The sequence below is a fragment of the Ovis aries genome, chromosome X (genome assembly GCF_016772045.2).
Source record: "Ovis aries strain OAR_USU_Benz2616 breed Rambouillet chromosome X, ARS-UI_Ramb_v3.0, whole genome shotgun sequence".
NCBI classification, from domain to species: Eukaryota; Metazoa; Chordata; class Mammalia; order Artiodactyla; family Bovidae; genus Ovis; species Ovis aries.
Window position 1 is genome coordinate 18,504,022 of NC_056080.1, and position 19,819 is coordinate 18,523,840.

At 43.4% G+C, this 19,819-nt stretch overlaps 1 protein-coding gene across 9 annotated transcripts in view; it reads right to left on the reverse strand.

Moving 5' to 3' along the window:
- MAP7D2 (MAP7 domain containing 2) overlaps nt 1-19,819 on the reverse strand; it is a 97,497-nt gene that overhangs the window by 2,595 nt on the left and 75,083 nt on the right. For 7 of the 9 annotated variants that reach the window (XM_012106379.5, XM_042241677.2, XM_027963068.3 and 4 more), the window contains 8 exons: nt 16,237-16,514; nt 15,533-15,665; nt 12,214-12,436; nt 11,356-11,460; nt 7,736-7,792; nt 7,229-7,307; nt 3,197-3,383; nt 803-1,078 (listed from right to left, as the gene is read on the reverse strand). In XM_012106379.5, the coding sequence (XP_011961769.3) occupies nt 829-1,078; nt 3,197-3,383; nt 7,229-7,307; nt 7,736-7,792; nt 11,356-11,460; nt 12,214-12,436; nt 15,533-15,665; nt 16,237-16,514 (1,312 nt within the window). In that variant the 3' untranslated portion in view covers nt 803-828. The remainder of the gene's footprint in view (nt 1-802; nt 1,079-3,196; nt 3,384-7,228; nt 7,308-7,735; nt 7,793-11,355; nt 11,461-12,213; nt 12,437-15,532; nt 15,666-16,236; nt 16,515-19,819) is intronic. The other 2 variants (XM_042241678.1, XM_012106384.4) reach the window with 1 other exon arrangement.

Genomic DNA, 19,819 nt, shown 5'->3' on the forward strand with positions numbered 1-19,819 from the left:
TCAAAGTACTGTTATAGGAGTGGAATATCATAAAACAAGGTGACTGACAGAATGTTGAGAACAGAAAATTTTTCAACAGTCTAAAATGGGAGGAGCAATTAGTTATGAAAAGATCTGATGATAGATTCTGTTTTCATCATTCAAAACTAAGCCCCAAAATCTGAAGTACAGCCAACAGGAGGTGATTATAACTACACACAAATTCAGAGTGTTTATAACCCATAAATGTAACTTACTCAAAGAAGCAGCTTCTAGAAACACTTTGGGAAGATAAAAGGGCCAAAGGAAGGGAACAAAAGCTTCAGGGCACAAACTTCGGTTCTTCCCCCCTTGCCTCAGGGGGGAAGATGATCCAAGAACAGATGTTTGCTTTGAAAGAATCCAGAAGAAGTCAACAGAACAGCAAATCACTTGGCCCAACACTCACCAATGTATATGAGCGATTCTAGATAGAATGTAGGATATCACTGAATAAAACTAGTGGGGGTAGAATTCTCTTGTCTCTAAAAAGTTGCTATTTGAGACAGATGGCTGGTCAAACTTTTAGCCAGTGCTTCTACACACACTGCCCCAAACAGCAGGGGTGAGCACAAGGGGTGTGGTGCTGAAGGTTCTTGTCTAAAGGATTCATTTGAAATCCATCTCAATTCTTGTGTGTGCTGCAGTATATACCATGAATTCACATTTATATTTGTGCTTTTTAAATAAAATTGACCATCCAGGAGGCTGAATGATGTTTATCTTATCTTCACAAACCCAGGTTGAAGAGTTACAGATTTAGACTGTCATCAAAAGACTGTACCTTTCATTAAAGAGATGTTGTATTTGTCAACAGAAGGTGTTCAGAGTATTTTCTTGGCCAGGACTGTTAAATCCTTCGATCAGGTTTTTGTTACAGTCATCCAAGCTGAGATTTTCACTGGATCTCTTGGGGAAAATGGGGGGGCCAGTGAAATCTAAGAGATCTTGAAGTGCTCGGGCATTACCAGTTCCATTTTGGTCCAGAGATACCCCAGGAATCATTTCACTCACTGGTGAAAATTCTGGGATAGAGATAAGCTCTTCTTTTGAAACAGGACTGGAGGGCAGAGGGAGAGAGGGAAGGAGAGAGAGATGGAGAGATAGAGAGACAGACAGACACAACTATTAATTCTACTTGTCATATTTTGTTATACTACTCTTCTTTCCTAGAGAAGATGGATTTAGAGCCAGAGTTGTATGTAATACATTATAAAAGATACAGGTTAGTTCAAGTCTGAGACACTGACAGAAATGAGGACCCCATGAATGAGAACAGGGAAGTGGATTTGAGACAGGAGAGCAGGGGCAGCGCACAACCTTTAAAAGAATGACATAACCCTTGAGGATACGACAAAAACTGGTTAGAGCCGATTAGGCCCAAGATGGTGGAAGACTGGACATCCACTAGACCTTGGGCCTCATTATATGCTCACTGTAATACATTAGTATACGATAAATGACACACGCGAAGATGCCATGACAGTTTAGAGAAGTTCCGTGGTGTGTCAACCATAGGCCTAGCTCAGATGAGCAGTGGGCTGGGATGCGAAGTCCCCTCACCAGGGGTCTCTCTGAACAGCCAGAGTAGGGCTGCTGTCAGGTTTGTCTTTTTTTTTTTTTTTTTTCTCCTCCGTTAGAGCCCGGAGAAGAATCTAGAAAAACTAGATGAACTGCAGAAGCTCAGATGATCTGTCTCCCTCACACTGAATATAGTTAAAGTGAAGCAGCTGACCTAACACCACTTCCGGTGGCTGGAGCCTGGGCAAACTGTTTCATTACTGGGAACGCCTGCCCCATTTCCACCGTGACCACCTCCATTCCTGGGATTTTATCAGCTGGTCAGAGCATGGGGAGGACAGAATGGTGCCATAAGCTTGGGCACTGCCCCCAGGAGTCACCCTTCTCCAAATGCAGAGGCAGCCACAGTAAGAATGCAGCACACAAACAAAGCTCCTTCATTTCCTTGAACCTTGGCCAGTGCCAGGTCTCGTCCAGTTCCCTCACCCAGAGGCAGAAAAAATAAGCACAACTGCCTCAGCGTAGCATGGGGTGGGTGGGTGGGTAGGTACTGCGTTATCCTTTATGATGTCTCAGCAGTTCCCACCTACTGGAGGGGACAGAGTGGCGCCAATCAGGGGAAGTCTGCCAGGACAGTGGTGCGTGGTAGCAAGGACTGAGGAGGTCCTGTTAATCAGACTGCTCAGGACTTGCTCTACTGCAGACAGGGAGGCTGGACTCCATGTTTTCACATTATGTGGCTTAAGGCCAGCTGCAGTATTTACAATCAGTGTGCCTAGGAAAGGCCCTGCTCCCCAACCCCTCACCCTAGGCCGAGGCTGAGAATTCACAGGAAGGAGAGAAGGGTAAGCTGCAGCAGGCTGGAGCTCTGGCAGAGCTTGTGCAAAATCCTGGCATTCCCTTCTGAACACAGAGAAGACCCCCACTCCAGTCTCTGCCCCAAGCCCAGGCTGACTGAGCATTACTTTTGTCGGGGAATAATTTGCCAGGTGACATTATCCAAAACACACCAGTTAAGAATTCCTTAAGTTGTTAGGATCTGAAAGCAAATTAGTTCCTTTATTAAGTCTCCAATGACAAGTCTATTTAAACATGAGACACTGGACACAGTGGGTGGGCCCTTTTGGTGCCCTACCCAGATCCCCTTTAGCTGTGGTTGTACCCATCCTCCAGCTGCTATGGACTCACAGCTGACACGCTTCCTCTGGATTATTGCCTTGGCTGATGGAAGCATCCCCACCCCAGATTCTCCACAGTCAACAGCTGATGAACACAGTGCTGTGAAGGCCCTGTCTTTATCACAGTCAGAGCCCTTTCTGGTGGAAGACCATCCTGCAGAGCTCCATGAGACCAGCTGAGACTGCACCCTTGCTGAGTGACTTCCCCTGCCCAATCCAGCTTCCCTCCCACTCCCTTCTCCTGAGAGCTTCCCTCCACTAAAATCCATGCCCCAGAATCCCTGTTCTGGGTTCTGCTTCTAGGGAACTCAACCCAAAATACAGATATTACTTAAACCATGGTTAGTTTTCCTGAATAGCAACTGCACCGATTTTAGGTGTGTACAAAGATTTGGGGGTGGAAATGATGAAATCAACTAAGGGATGGTGGAGGTATCTGGGGAAGAGATGAGGCTCAAACTCAAAAGCAATGTACTTACCTCATATCCATAGACTGAACTTCTTCAGTTGAATCATCTAGACTGTTTGATTTCCCATCAAGGGTGTCCAGATGAACAAGTCCCTCAACTGGTTTAAGTTCATCAGTGAAAATATCTTGAGGGAAAGTTTCTGGGGCAGCATGTTCCACAACATTTACTTCCTGGCAGGTGTTCAATACACTGATTTCTGACAGAGAACACAAAGTCATTCCATCAATCATAAAACATACCACTGAAATAACATGGGGAATATCTGTGTAGGCAATCCTCTGCTTTACCAATGATGAAACATCTTTTGTAAAAAGAACCCCAGGCAGTCACCTTCATACCAGGAAGAGAAGACAAATGACATCATCTGTGTTTGTGCAGGGCTCATGCCCCACTCTCCCCACTTAATGGATCACAGCTCTATTGTGGTGAAGGGGCTTGCATAACTCAATGAAGCCATGAGCTATGCCATGCAGGGCCACCCTAGAAGGACAGGTCATAGTGGGGAGTTCTGACAAAACATGGTCCACTGAAGGAGGAAATGGCAACTCACTCCAGTATTCTGCCTTGAGAACCATACAGACAGTATGAAAAGGCAAAAAGATATGACACTGGAAGATGAGTCCCCCAGGTCAGAAGGTGTCCAATATGCTACTGGGGAAAAGTGGAGGGCAATTACTAACAGCTCCAGAAAGAATGGAGCAACTGGGCCAAAGCAGGAACAATGCTCAGTTGTGGATGTGCCTGGTGGTGCAAGTTAAGTCAGATGCTTTAAAGAACAATATTGCATAGGAACCTGGAATGTTAGGTCCATGAATCAAGGTAAATTGGATGTGCTCAAGCAGGAGATGACAAGACTGATCATCAACATCTTAGGAATCAGGGAACTAAATGGACGGGAATGGCAAATTTAATTAATTATATTTACTACTGTGGGCAAGAATTCCAAATGAAAGAGTCAACAATGCAGTCCTAAATGCAGTACTTGGGTGCAATCTCAAAAGTGACAGAATAAGCAAATGATTCAACATCACAGTAATCTCAGTTTATGCTCCAATCACTGGTGCTGAACAAGCTTAAGTTGACCAGTTCTATGAAAATCCACAATACATTCTAGAACTAACACCAAAAAAATATTTCCTTTTCATCGTAGAGGATGGGGAGGCAAAAGTAGGAAGTCAAGAGATACCCAGAATAACAGGTAAGTTTGGTCTTAAACAGTACAAAATGAAGCAGGACAAAAGCTAACAGAGTTTTGTCATGAAAACACACTGGTCATAGCAAACACACTCTTCCAACAACCCAACTCTATACACATGAACATCTCCAGATGTCAATACCAAAATCGGACTATGTTCTTTGCAGCTGCTGAAGATGGAGAAGCTCTATACAGGCAGCAAAAACAAGAACAGGAGCTGATTGTAGCTCAGATCATGGGCTCCTTATTATAAATTCAGGCTCAAAGTAAAGAAAGTAGGGGAAACCACTAGGCCATTTAGGTATTTGACCTAAGTCAAATCCCTTATGATTACACGGCAGAGGTGACAAATAGATTCAAGGGATTAGATCTGGTAGACAGAGTGCCTGAAGAACTATGGATAGAGGTTCATAATATTGTACAGGAGGTGGTGACCAAAACCATCCCCCCAAAAAAGTAATACAAGAAAGGTCAAGTGATTGTCAGAGGAGGCTTTACAAATAGCTGAGGAAAGAAGAGAAGGAAAGGCAAGGGAGAAAAGGAAAGATACACCTAAATGAATGCAGAGTTTCAGGGAATAGCAAGGAGACATAAGAAGGTCTTCTTAAATGAGCAATACAAAGGAGAGGAAAACAACAGAATGGGAGAAACTAGAGATATCTTTAAGAAAACTGGAGATATCAAGGGAACATTTCATGCAAGGATATGCATGATAAAGGGCAGAAACAGTAAGGACCTAACAGAAGCAGAAGAGATTCAGAAGTGGCAAGAATAGACAGAATAACTATGCAAGAAAGGTCTTAATGACCCAGATAACCACGATAGTGCAGTCACTCATCTATAGCCAGACATCCTGGTGTGTAAAGTCAAGTGGGCCTTAGGAAACATTACTATGAACAAAGCTAGTGGAGGTGATGTAATTCCAATGAGCTATTTCAAATCCTAAAAGATGATGCTGTTAAAGTGCTGCACTCAATATGTCAGCAAATTTGGAAAACTCAGCAGTGGCCACAAGACTGGAAAAGGGGAGTTTTCATTCCCCAAAAAAGGGCAACGCTAAAGAATATTCAAACTACTATACAATTGCACTTGTTTCACATGCTCGGAAGATTATGCTCAAAATCCTTCAAATTAGGCTTCAGCAGTACGTGAACTGAGAACTTTCAGATGTACAAGCTGGGTTTCAAAGGGGCAGAGGAACCAGAAATCAAAATGCCAACATTCATTTGATCATGGAAAAAGCAAGGGAGGGCCAGAACAACATCTACTTCTGCTTCACTGACTATGCTAAAGCCTTTGACTGTGTGGATCACAACCAACTGTGGAAAATTCTTAAATAGATGGGAATATCAGACCACTTCACCTGTCTCCTAAGAAACCTGTATGCAGGTCAAGAAGCAACAGTTAGAACCCGACATGAAACAACAGATTAGTTGAAAATTGGGAAAGCAGTAGGACAAGGCTGTATACTGTCACCCTGCTTATTTAACTTATATGCAGAGTACGTCATGTGAAATGCTGGGCTAGATAAATCACAAGTTGGAATCAAGATTGCTGGGGAAAAAATAACAACAACAACCTCAGATATGCAGATGATGCCACTTTAATGCGAGAAAGTGAAGAGGAACTAAACAGCTTCCTGGTGAGGATGAAAGAGGAGGGTGAAAAAGCTGGCTTGAAACATTAAAAAAAAAAATTGAGATCATGGCATCAGGTCCCATTACTTCATGGCAAATAGAAGGGGAAAAGTGGAAGCAGTGACAGATTTTATTTTGGGGGGCTCTAAAATCACTGTGGATGATGACTGCAGCCATGAAATTAAAAGATCCTTGCTTGTTGGAAAGAAAGTTATGACAAACCTAGAAAGCGTGTTAAAAGGAAGAGACATCACTTTGCCAACAAATGTCTGTCTAGTCAAAGCTATGCTTTTTCCAGTAGTCATGGATGGAAATGAGATTTGGACAGCTGAGCACCAAAGAATTGATGCTTTTGAATTGTAAAGCTGGAGAAGACTCTTGAGAGTTCCCTGGAGTGTAAAACCTGTCAATCCTAAAGGAAATCATCCCTGAATATTCACTGGAAGGACTGATGCTGAAGCTGAATCCCCATTACTTTGGCCACCTGATGTGAAGAGCCGACTCATTGGAAAGGACCCTGATGATGGGAAAGATTGAAGGCAAAAGGAGAAGAGGGTGGCAGATGATGCAATGATTAGATAACATCACTGACTCAATGGGCATGAATTTGAGCAAACTCCAGGAGATAGTGGAAGACAGAGGAGTTTGGCGTGTTACAGTCCGTGGGGTTGCAAGATCGGACACAACTTAGTGACTGAACAACATGACTCACTCAAGAAACTTGATGTCATATCCTGTACAGGTCCCCAGGCTTTTGAGCCACAAGGCAAAAGAGAAATGTGAAGAGTGACTTTGAGATGGATATATGTATTCTGACTCTGGCTGCCACGAAACCTGAGGAGCTTTAAGAATCCGTGACAGAAAAGAGCTGGACTATCCAGAAGTCCCGAAGGCAGGAGAAACTGCTATAGAACAAGAGAGTCAGTTCTTAACAGAATGTGACCAGCAATTAAGCCCTCTGGAAAGCAGCCTAGCCAGCAGATGGCCCGGCTCTGGTGCTGGGATTATTAGAGTAACTGAGGGACCTACTGGCTTTCAAGTGGACCTGTAGAGATGGAAACTCCCCCAGGGGGTGGTGGTGGGGAGAAGTACATGGACTCCACACAGTGATAACGCTCTTCAGACCCATAGGTGCTAGTCCCCTACAGGGAACACCATGATCCCTCACTTTCTGAAATGAAGACCCCAAGAATCAGAGCTCACACTCACCTATTTTGTTAGGGACCATGGGTTCTGTCTTATTTTCCACACACAGAGCAGACTGAAGCTCCACTTTTGGGTCTTCTTTCTGAAAACAAACAGAGGGAAGGTAGGCTTTATGTACCAAGACAAGTGCTTTTGAAAAGCATCAGGGGTTATTTGGAACCAGGCTGAGCCATCTGTCTGTTCCATGGTAATTCTGCGTGTATTATAAATCAGCTCTGTTTCCCATAGTAATATGCCACCATCCTCTTTTTTTTTTTTAAATCTGTGGACTACAGTGCTTCTCCCTGCATCCCTACCTCCACTTCTCCAAGGAAATTTTTATTACCACCCCATCCTGGAAACTCCTTTCTTAGACTCCTCTTTCCTTTTAGACACCAGCAGTCTTCTTAATCTAGCCAGGAACAAAGCAGGAAGAACCTGCTCTCTGAGACCTACAATATCACTGAATATATTCTACCATTATATTCTTCTCAGTACATGAATTATGAAAATGGCACTCTGAATGCCTACCTTCACTTCCAAAGACACATCACTCTTTCTTGTTCTCTTCATAATTTCATCTATTCTCTGAAAATCAAAAAGAAACAGGTAAGAGGACTACACCAAAAAAGATATCCTTTTCATCAGAGGGACTGGAATGCAAAAGTAGGAAGTCAAGAGATACCTGGAATAACAAATGTTTGGCCTTGTAATACAAAATGAAGCAGGGCAAAGGCTAACAGAGTTTTGCCAAGAGAATGCGTTCGTCATAGCAAAAACCCTCTTCCAACAACACAAGAGACAACTCTACACATGGACATCACCAGATAGTCAATACCAAAATCAGATTGATTATATTCTTTGCACTGAAGATGGAGAAGCTCTATACAGTCAGCACAAACAAGACTAGGGGCTGACTGTGGCTCAGATAATAAACTCCTTATTATAAAATTCAGACTTAAGTTGAACAAAGTAGGGAAAACCACTAGGCCCTTCTGGTATAACCTAAATAAAATCCTTTATGATTATACAGTGGAAGTGACAAATAGATACAAGGGATTAGATCTGATAGAGTGTATGGAGAACTATGGATGGAGGTTCATGACATTGTATAGGAGGCAGTGATCAAGATCATCCTCAAGAAAAAGAAATGCAAAATGGCAAAATGGTTGTCTGAGGAGGCCTTACAAATAGCTGAGAAAAGAAGAGAAGGGAAAGGCAAAGGAGAAAAGGAAAGATAAACCCACCTGAATGCAGAGTTCCAAAGAATAGCAAGGAGAGATAAGCAAGCCTTCCTCAGTGACCAATGCAAAGAAATAGAGGAAAACAATAGAATGGGAAAGACTAGAGATCTCTTCAAGAAAATCAGAGATACCAAGGGAACATTTCATGCAAAGATGGGTACAATAAAGGACAGAAATGGTATGGATGTAACAGAAGCAGAAGATATTAAGAAGAGATAGCAAGAACACACAGTAGAACTATACAAAAAAAGATCTTAATGACCCAGATAACCAAGATGGTATGATCACTCACCTAGCGCCAGACATCTTGGAATGCAAAGTCAAGTGGGCCTTTGAAAGCATCACTATGAACAAAGCTAGTGGAGGTGATGGAATTTCAGCTGAGATATTTCAGATCCTAAAAGATGATGATATGAATGTGCAGCACTCAATATGCCAGCAAATTTGGAAAACTCAGCAGTGGCCACAGGACTGGAATACTCACTCAGTGGCCACTAAATGAAAAAGGTCAGTTTTCATTCCAATCCCAAAGAAAGGCAATGCCAAAGAATGTTCAAACTACTACACAACTGCACTCATTTCACATGCTAGCAAAGTAATGCTCAAAATTCTCCAAGCTAGGCTTCAAGCGTATGTGAACTGAGAACTTCCAGATGTTCAAGCTGGATTTAGAAAAGGCAGAGGAACCAGAGACAAAATTGCCAACATCCGTTGGATCACAGAAAAAACAAGAGAATTCCAGAAAAACATCTATTTCTGCTTTATTGACTATGCCAAAGTCTTTGACTGTGTGGATCACAACAAACTGTGGAAAATTCTTAAAGAGATGGGAATACCAGTTCACCTTAACCTGCCTCCTGTGAAACCTGTATGCAGGTTAAGAAGCAACAGTCAGAACCGGACATGGAACAAAACTGGCTGGTTCAAAATTGGGAACGGAGTATGTCAAGGCTGTATATTGTCACCCTGCTTATTTAACTTATATGCAGAGTACATTATGAGAAATGTTGGGCTGGATAAAGCACAAGCTGGAATCAAGATTGCTGGCAGAAATGTCAATAACCTCAGATATGCACATGATAACACCATTATGGCAGAAAGTGAAGAGGAACTGAAGAGCCTCTTGATGAAAGTGAAAGAGGAGAGTGAAAAAGCTGGCTGAAAACTCAACATTCAAAAAACTAATATCATGGCATCAGGTCTCACCACTTCATGGCAAATAGATGGGAAACAATGGAAACAGTGATAGACTTTATTTTCTTGGGCACCAAAATCACTGTGGACAGTGACTGCAGCCATGAAATTAAGAGATACTTGCTCCTTGGAAGGAAAACTATGACAAACCTAGACAGTGTATTAAAAAGAAGAGACATAACTTTGTTTAAAGGTCCATATACGCAAAGCTATGGTTTTTCCAGTAGTCATGTATGGATGTGAGAGTTGGACCATATAAACAAGGCTGAGTGCCAAAGAATTGATGCTTTTGAACTGTGGTGTTGGAGAAGACTCTTGAGAGTCCCTTGAACTACACGGAGATCCAACCAGTCAATCCTAAAGGAAATCAGTTCTGAATATCCATTGGAAGGACTGATGCTGAAGCTCCAGTATCTTGGCCACCTGATGAGAAGAGCCGACTCATTAGAAAAGACCCTGATGCTAGGAAAGATTGAAAGCAGGAGTAGAAGGGCATGACAGAGGATGAGATGGTTAGATGGCATCACCAACTCAATGGACGAGTTTGCTCAAGCTCTGGGAGATGGTAAAGGACAGGGAAGCCTGGTATGCTGCAGTCCACGAGGTTGCAAAGAGTGAGACGTGACTGAGTGACTGAACAACAACAACAAAGAGGACTACAAGACCAAAAATAGATACAAGTATCTCAGTCTGTATGCAATTTCACATTTCTCAGAGAACTCATAAAAGAGAAATCTTAGCAGAGGATAATGTGTATAGAAAGTGCCTCCATTGGTTTTACAGATATATACCTCTGCCATATGAACAAGGTCCAATGCTTAAGAAGTGAACTAGTAAGTATCTAGAATCAATTATTTATATCCCATCTTTCTCCTTCCTCTCTTTAGATTAGCTAGAATTCAACAAATCACTACCTGTCATTCAAGAGGACCACCCAACAGAGACCCTAGCTGAAGAACAGAAGAGGAGGCCACAAACTGGACACCACCTTAAACCCAACTTCACCCATAATTACATTAAATGTAAATAGTCTAAACATACCAATCAAAAAACAGAAACTGTCAAACTTGATTTAAATAACAAATCCTGACTCTATGCTGTTTATAGGTGTGCGTGCCCAGTCATGTTAAACTCTGCGACCCCAAGGACTGTAGCCCACCAGGCTCTTCCATCCATGGAATTTTCCAGGCAAGAATACTGCAGTTGGTTGTCATTGCCTTCTCCAATGCTGTTTATAAGGGAAACATTTATAAGAACACACATAGGTTTAAAGTAAAAAAAATTCATCATGCAGGTGCTAATCATAAAAAGACTGACAAAGTAGAATTTAAGACAAAAAGTATTACTAGAGATAAAGAAGGAATATTTCATAATGATATAAGGGTCAATTCAACAGGAAAACTTAATAACTTGAAATATAAATTCACCTAATAGTAGAGCTTCAAAATATATGAAAGCAAAAATGTATAGAACTGGAAGGGGTAATGCACAAATCCATAATCACAGATGATACTTTCAATACCCATTTCTCAGTAAATAAAAGAACAAGATGACAGAAAACTCATAAAGATACAGAAGATTTGAATAGTATGATCAATGAATTCAACCTAAATAACAATTCTAAGAGCATTGTACTCAACGACTGCAGAACATAACTAGACTCCCTTCCTGTCCCTGCCTCATCCTAAGTACACTTAATCCCTTAGCCCTCACCTTCTTCCTCTCCAGTCGCTCCTGCTCCATCTGTAGCATGATCTGTTCTCTTTTCAGACGCATTTGTTTAGCTGCCTCCTGGGCCTTTGCTTCTGCTGCTTCCTTCTGGTAGAAACATAGAAACCAAGGTATAGGCATTACTAAGCTTAAGAAAACACTAGTTAATTCTCTGGGATTTGCACTTGTTCCTCCATCTCATCATCTACCCAAAGTGGGTGCTGCACCAATATTCAATGTGGATTTTTACAGCCTGCCCTATGACACAGCAGACATGGTTCGGTCTCATTCATAGGACCTCAGTCTATCATGCAAATTACCTGCAGACACTTTGCATACAAGGTCAATGTCTTTTTGTATCTGAGGGTAGTCTCTGACCATGAAGTATGCATGTGGCTAGGAGTTTCAGGAAGTTAATTCCTCAAAGTTACTTTCAACCACAAGGGGCAGGAGTTGGAAGATAAATAACCTAGTTTCCTCATCCCTCCAAGGGGTAATTCTAACGCATATTCCATAGTCTCCTAGAGTTCCACAAGGAACAAGTTCCGTATGCCCACAGTAACCCACTCATCAGTGTGCTTACATTGGCTTTCTTCTCACTCCCCTACCAGCTTCCTAGGATCATCTCCCAAATAAACTGCTGACACTCAAATTCTTATCCAGGGTCTGCCTTTGGGAGAATCAAAACTGACATATAACAAACATTACCACTTCACTTGTGTTGCCCAAAGTAACTCAAATATATTAACTAGTTCAGTTAAAGAAAATGCTTCAAGGAAACATTGTAAGTCATTCAAATTTAACTAATTTTACCTAATACTAAGGCCCTTAAGGAAGTCTATATAAAGACTTGCACAGTACCTGCTTTACAATCATGGCTTTTTCCTGCTTTTCTTTTTCTTGTTTTTCCTTTTCTTGCTCTTCTTTCAACAGCAGTGCCTCCTTGGCCTTCTGCTTTGCCTCCTCTGCTACCTTCCTTTTCTCTTCCTCCTCTTGCTGCTTCTTTTCCTCTTCCTGTTTACGGGCTTCCTCTAGGCGAAGTCTTTCTTCCTCTGCCTTTCTTTTTAATTCCTCTTTCTCCAGTCTTTTGAGAACAGAACTATTGTTACAAGACAGTGATGACATGCCCAAAAGACAAACCACCAAGAACTCTGTGCTAACAGTAGAACATAATGTATGTGTGACACAGTCATAGACACATGCATGTGAATTAGCATCCACTTAAGAAAATGACTCATCCTTCCCAGAAAGCCACTCCAGTCCATACAGTTACCAAGAAATATTAACCAGGGTTGACTTCAAATTCTGTGATATCGAGAGTACTAATATATTGGTTTATGAAAGACTGTAATGAAGAGACAAATGTTCCCTAGTCAATTTACAAATGATCACAGCCCCATCATTCTTATTCAATGACAATTATTTAAAAACTGAGAATAAATATTTAAAACCAACTTAAGCTAGAAAAAAAACTAGAAATGTCTCAATGGCTACATCTGTGCCAGACAGCAATTTAAGAACAATGACTAGGAGCTCAAAAAGTTCACTTTGATTCTAATTAGTATGTGACTTCTGAAGTAGCAAATGGAAGGAAATGCTCAACAGAAACCCAACATTTAATACAAAAATTAAAGCATCTATTTTCCATTTATTTTGTCATTCTTAAAAAAATGTTTTAGCTTTTATTCTTTACTAAATGAAAATTAAATGGCATTTAGACATTTTTAACCCACAGATGAATGGTTGGTGATGTAACAATAAAGAGATCTAAGCAGTGAGGGAAAATTCTGTACAGTCTTAAGTGCTTATTTTTACATTTCTAACGTTCTTCCTGCTCACGTGTCATTTTCCTCATCTATGAAAAATTGTAGGTAACTATACTCATTTTGCAATCAATTACTGACTGGCAATGTGCCACATGGGCAAGGCCAAGACTGCATTCTGACTGTACCACCTGCTGTGTTACCCTTCCTTGGAAAAACCACTCAACATTTATGAAGCCCATTCAAAACAATGGGAATAGCAACTTACCAGTGATACCTGCTTCCAAATAAAGATAATTTCTATAAATCTGTATGTTTTTTAGAAAAAACCTCTCTTTGGAAGCATGTAGCACTGACTTACTGGGCTGTTGGTATGTTACTATAAAAGATCAAGACTTAAAAAGAACATCCTTGCATCCTAATAGTTGGCTTTAGAAATCGCAAAAGCTGCAGTGTCTAAAAGCTGGAACAACTGAAATTATTAACAAATATTCTGGAGAACTTTGGAGAAGAGCATTATGGGGCCTACTCAGAAAGAAACTCACCAGTTCTTAGATTCCGCAATGAAAGACTAGGATGCCCAACACAGGATTATAAAAACCAGATATATCCATAACAAAATCTCTCCCAAGGTTAATCAGAGCACTATTTCAGTTCTCTCTCTTCTAAACAGCCAGTTGTGACTGTCTCAGAGAAGTTAATACACAAAGGATATGTTGTATATAAATTAACACACAAGCTACTTCATCTTTCTCTTCACCCTCTGGATCTGAAAGTCACTGTTTCTTCCATTTTACCATGAGGACTTCCAAGGTGCTGGATGCATGCCCATGAGTAAGTAACACATTCTCTTAGCCCCTAGGTCTCCATAATCCTCCTCATCACTCAGAACACAAATTCCTCCCCAGAGGCCCATGAGCCCCTAAAATTCCCTCCATTCAACCATACTCTGCTTCCCCCAAAGTAGAGAAGAACTGGCTTCTCCTGTGTGAAACCAAGAACCTCAAAATCCTCTGCAAGAATAAACATTCTTTCTCTCCTTGTTTAATGACCCAGAGAGAACATGGCTGTGGTCATTCCTCCAGCACCCCTCTGCCACAGGCAGCGCCACCCTGCCACTCTTGCCAGCATCACTAGGTTTCCTCCAGAGTTCACCAGACCCACATGTAGTTCTGACACCCTCTTCCATCCTTGTTCCTGTCAACCATGCCAACCCCATCCCACTTCCTCACCAGGCAGCAAGTACCAGAAAGCTCTGCATTGCAGTCACCATTCAGTGGATGCATCCCTTATCCCCAGCCACTGGGGAGGGTCTGCTGTATAAGGAAATGCAGGAGAGTGCTGGCTGGAAGGCAGATGGCTGCACCTGCCCCAGAACAAGCTACAGGCATGTAACTCAGCTGCTCAGGGCCTGCATAGCCCCTGGCCTATCACTGGAGGTCCTGCAACTCAGCTTCCTCTCCTGGGACCTCCCTTCACATACCCTGTGGTCCACGCAACCCAGCCCAAGCACACCACTCAACAAAAAGACCTGCTGCTGTTGCCCAAAAGGTTTGATGTGGGAAAATCATCAGAAAAGTCCAGAATTTGAAGAAGGGACCAGTTATATCTTCCCCTACCACCCTTTGAAAAAAAATAAATCAGCAAAAGCATAATGAGAGACCATGAAAGACTTGTCAAGGTCACTTACAGATCAAGAGTATTCTATCAGTCTAAACTCAGCGCCAGTCGTCAACTACTACAGCATGGTGGGCTTCCTGTTATGTTAATTCTCTCAATGGTAGTGGACTACAGGCTGTGATTATCCTAAAAGCTTCCTATATCAACTTAATGATAAATCTACCTTGCCCTTCAACATGCATTTCTCTCTGAATACTAAGACTAAAAAAGACAGAACTGTCTGTATTTTGACCAAGTGCTCCGGGGATAAATGCAGTGGTTCTCAAACTCTAGTGAAATACTGAGGCAAGACACAGCCTAGCCTGTGGATTTTTACCACAACCCTTAACAGACTGTGATAGCCTCCAAAGTTTAGGGACCACTGCCATGACATCTTCTGTCCTGCTCCAGGATGGAGTCCCTGTAACCTTGTGTCTCATGGACTATGAGGGTGGCTTCTGCCCCATCAACGGGTGTCTGCTCAACCCTCCTCTCTCTTACCTGGGGATGCGAGTTAGGATAACTGGGGGTGGCAGGGGGACACGATTTAGGAAGCAGAATCAAGATGTTTACATCTTGGCATCTCCAGTCTTTTCAAGGAGAATCTCATTCTATAAACAAAACTCAAACTCTACAGATAGTTCTGCAAGGCCTGGCTGGTGCTAGAGTCCAGGCTGAGAACAGGGGCTGTCTGTAACATTGAGATTCAGGAGCTGGGCATTTACAGCGGTCTGAAAAGGTCTGAGCACCACCCATACTTGTCTTGTTTTTCCTTCTCCAGACGTTCCTGCTCCTCCTGTTCCTTCTGCAGCCGGGCCTGTCGTCTCTTTTCAGACAGGATCTTTGTGGCCTCTCCTGCATCAGTGGTGCCCGCTGTGGGCTTCCCTGAGGCTGCGTCGGAGGAAAAGATCAAGGGACATGAAATCATGACTGCACTCACATGGCAGCTGCCACTTGGAATTGAAAAAGCCAACCCAGTGGGTGACAGGAAATGCTGCCGGGACCAGCACAATCAGCCACCGAGCAGAGGCTGCCATGGGCTGGCTGGGACCCTGGATGCATTCCACTGTGGAGGGCAGTGGAAAGGCAAGGAGGAGAGATGGGTCACCAGCAAGCCCCATGGCAGCCTCCACCACTGCACCTGTCTGGGTGAACTCACCATGGCTGTCACAGAAGCTTAGAGGACTACAGGAAGCCCCTCTCTGTGGGAAGGGCATGCCCTGACCAAACATAGCTCAGCACCCCCCGGGGCTTCCACAGCCAGAAGCAGTGCCAGTCCCTCAGTCTCCTCTGCCAGGAGACACTCAGGAGAGCAAGGGGAAGGACTGGGCAACGTGCCAGCTGAGAAAGCAGCACCAGGGCATGGAGTCGTCTCTGGGGAAAATCCCCGTATTTCCCCCAAACCCGAGGCTCCTGTGGGGATGGACTCAGTGGCAGAACCAGTTGGGCAAGGAGGGCCTACCTCTGCCACCCTTGGCCTTCCCTGCCATGGCCTCGTGCTTCTCATGCTTCTCGGTGGCCTGCCTGTCTGCCACGTGCTTCTCTGGGGCCTCCTCCTTCGGTGAGCTGGCTGCCTGCTGAGTCAGAGTGCCTTCTTTCTCCTTGTTGCTCTTCTCTTTGTCTGCTTTCTTCTTGGGTGTCTCCTGGCCAGAAAAGCTGGGGAGGCGGTACTTCACCGGAGATCCTGGGTATGGCGGCTTTGTGTTCTTTGGAGACTGCGGATATGCTTTTGAAGTTGCCCTGGAAAACCAAAACCACGCCATAAGATGATTACTGGGCCTGACCACAGAACTCTCTGTTCTGAAGACATCTGGTTCCAAAAAGCTGAACAATTTCATCCTTCAAGAGGGACAAATGTAAGGAGGAGCACACACTTAGCAGTCCCTGAAGTACTATCACTCTAACAGGAATGTATGGTACTTATAAGACATCCCCTACAGAAGGGACAAAGTTTTAGGAAGCTCAGCTGATGACATCATGTCCTGATTTCACTTAAGTTTGACGACAACATGAGAGTAAAGTGTTAGGCATTTCCCCACCTCCTTTTTTTAGATGAACACCAAGGTTGGATCTGGCTTCAGCGTATGGCAATGAACAAGCCCAGTCCTATTTTTTTCTAATTACGGCAAAATACAACATGAACTGTACCACCTTAACCACTTTAAAGTGTACCAAAAAAAGTGTACAGTTCAGTGGCATTAAGTCCATTCACACTTTAGTGCAACCATCCCACCACTGTTCACCTCCAGAACACTGTACTTTTTAAATACTAACTCCACATTCTCACCTCTCTCCAGCCCCTGGGAAACCACTTTACACTTTCTGTCTCCAAGGATTTGATTATTCCATGTACTTAACATAAGTGGAATCATACAGTTAAAAAAAAAATCACCTTTGCTGAGGTATAACTGACATCTAGTTCCTTTTCAAGTTCTGAGGAACAAAGTCAATGATGAGGTGGGGAGAGGGGGTGTCTTTTTCAAGGTTCTCAAGGTTTACAAGACTCTCTTCAGTTACTGGGAAGATGCAAAATGTGAGAACAAGCCCATGTCCACCCAGGGAAATATAGTTTTGTTAACATACAGGACCTTGCCTTACCTCTGTTGGAAGAAGGTCCATTACATGTGTCCTAGCTGAGTCTGGCTCCTGGTGAGCTCTGGTTGCTGATGACATGGGTAACAGCCTAGATTCAGTTGCTGAGTATACCCAGAAGTTCACACATACTGGGGTGACATTTGTATAGAGTACTTTTAGGAAGAACATAAAGTACTCGGCTGACAAATTACAAATTGTCACTCTCAATCCTGTAGCAGGTTGAACAATATGAAACTGTTAATATTCAACCACTGTGGCCTATAAAAATGGCAAGTCAGCATAATATTAAAGGCCAATTTCTCACCAGAGACCTAAAGAGTTACCTAATCAGATACTGGGGGTAAGGAAAAAACAAGATAGGATCAATATTAAACTTGGTCTTGAGCTGGAAAATAATCCTCAAGTGGTATGTGGACTGGAAAAGATGCAGGCCAGTTTTCAACTGATGCTGTCATGGTAGAAGGCAAACTCTGGCTGTTGAAGAGAACACTTTTTCTCAGTCCGTGCCAGGCTGAGGGTCACACAGTGACCCAAAGAATGTGACTGAAAAGTGACCTGGATTTTTAAAATTCAGATGTTTCAGTATCAACCATTTTACAGATATGGAATCCATCCAGATCCCATTTCCATGGTGAACTGTACACCCCTCTCCGGCAGTCCGCTCCCTAGCTGGACCAGTGTGAGGCCAGAAAGGATCACTTCATATTAGCCATAACAACTTCCCCTGCGCCACCATCCTGTTAGGTGTGGAGCCACCCAGAATCCCCTGACACCTTGTCCACGTGTGGATGGTGCTTCCCCTCTGCAGACTGTCCTGCCTCAGTCCTGGGGCTCAGCTGACTCAGGCCCCACTATTCCCAGGGCATCTCTTGACAACCAGGCATTTCTTTCCACATGCTCTAGATACTCCTGATTTTCTAATTCTGTTCCTAGACACCAACCAAATAAAAGCCAGGTAAGGAATCCTCTTGCCCCCTCCATATACATATGCATATGTACCAGGGTTTCTCAACCCTGCCATGACATTTGGGCTAGATCTTTCGTTCTGGGGGGCTATTTTGAGCACTGATTAGCAGCATCCCTGGCCTCACCTCACTAGATGCCAGCAGCAATCTCCACTACTCCCCCTCCAGAGGTTGTGACAATCAAAAATGTCTGCAGACATCATCAAATATCCCCTCAGGAGTAAGATCACCCCCCAGCCAAGAACCACTGAGGTAAGACATACATACAGCATCCCCCACATACCTTCTATGTGTATAAAGCAGATGAAAGTGGTGCTGCTCTGGTTGGAGGGGTGGTGTCCTAATTCCCACGCCTCTAAGGCCCACCAATGAGCTTCCTAAAAGGCCATGGCTGGAGAGGGAATTCTTAGTGCCTCCAGTGTTCAGACAGAGTTGTACCTGGACCATCCCTCCAATAATGTGGAACTCAGGCTTCCTGTAGCACTTTCCAAAACTCTGTTCATGCTTCCTGAGTGCTGTCTGCACACCAGCCCCCGAGCTAAGTGTATTTGTGTATGTATGTGTATATATGTGTGTCTTTTAGTTCTCAATAACCAGTTATGACACAGGTACTACTATTACGGTCACTTTAAGGAGGAGGAAGCTGGGCTTAGAGAGGTTAAACAAGCCATTGAACTGTGGTCTGAACCTTCGACTTCCTGACTCCACTTCTTTCAACTTGGCCCTATTCCCTGTTCGCAGTGTGGCTAAGCTGGAGTTTGGGGTCACCATGATCCCCAGATGTTCATTTTAGAAGGGGCACAGAGTAAGCACACAATAGCTGTCAGATATTGGTGTTAATATATGATAAAATAAAATCTGAGTTATCCTTACAGATGAGAACAAACCAAAAGCAGGAGGAAGCATAATGAGGGACATCACAGGTCCTGCTACCTCATGATGACAATGTTCCATTAAGCATCATTTTCCAATTAGCTGCAAAAACCTATGTTTAGACTCAAACAGCCCATATAACTGTATGGCAGGAGATGTGCTCAACAATGCCCTCCTTCCATACTGTCATCTAGGGATGCAATGATCCTATAACCACCAGGAGGGGTTGAGGGAGCTGGTCCTATACGCTGAGAAGATCAAAACAGGCCACTTACTCCCTGGAATGTCAAGTGCATGCTCTGTGCAGCTCTGGTGCAACCACTGCAGGGGCAGTCAACAGTATAAAGAATTACTCCTGGATGTGGGATTTGGAGAGGCCGGCCATAGGAAGGCTGCTGTTTCATGGCAGATGACGCAGACAGAAACATGTCCTCCTCCCATAAGCATTCCTAACTTGACTCATCAATTAGGAATTTCTGCTACTGAAAGGACCGGCAAAAAGCCATCTGCTCTTTTTCCTGGCCCTCATCCTCCTCCCCCAGGAGTGAAGCATGACCTCTCTGCTGGATGAGACAGAGCAAAGGTACTGGGCGCCCACCATCCAGTCCATTA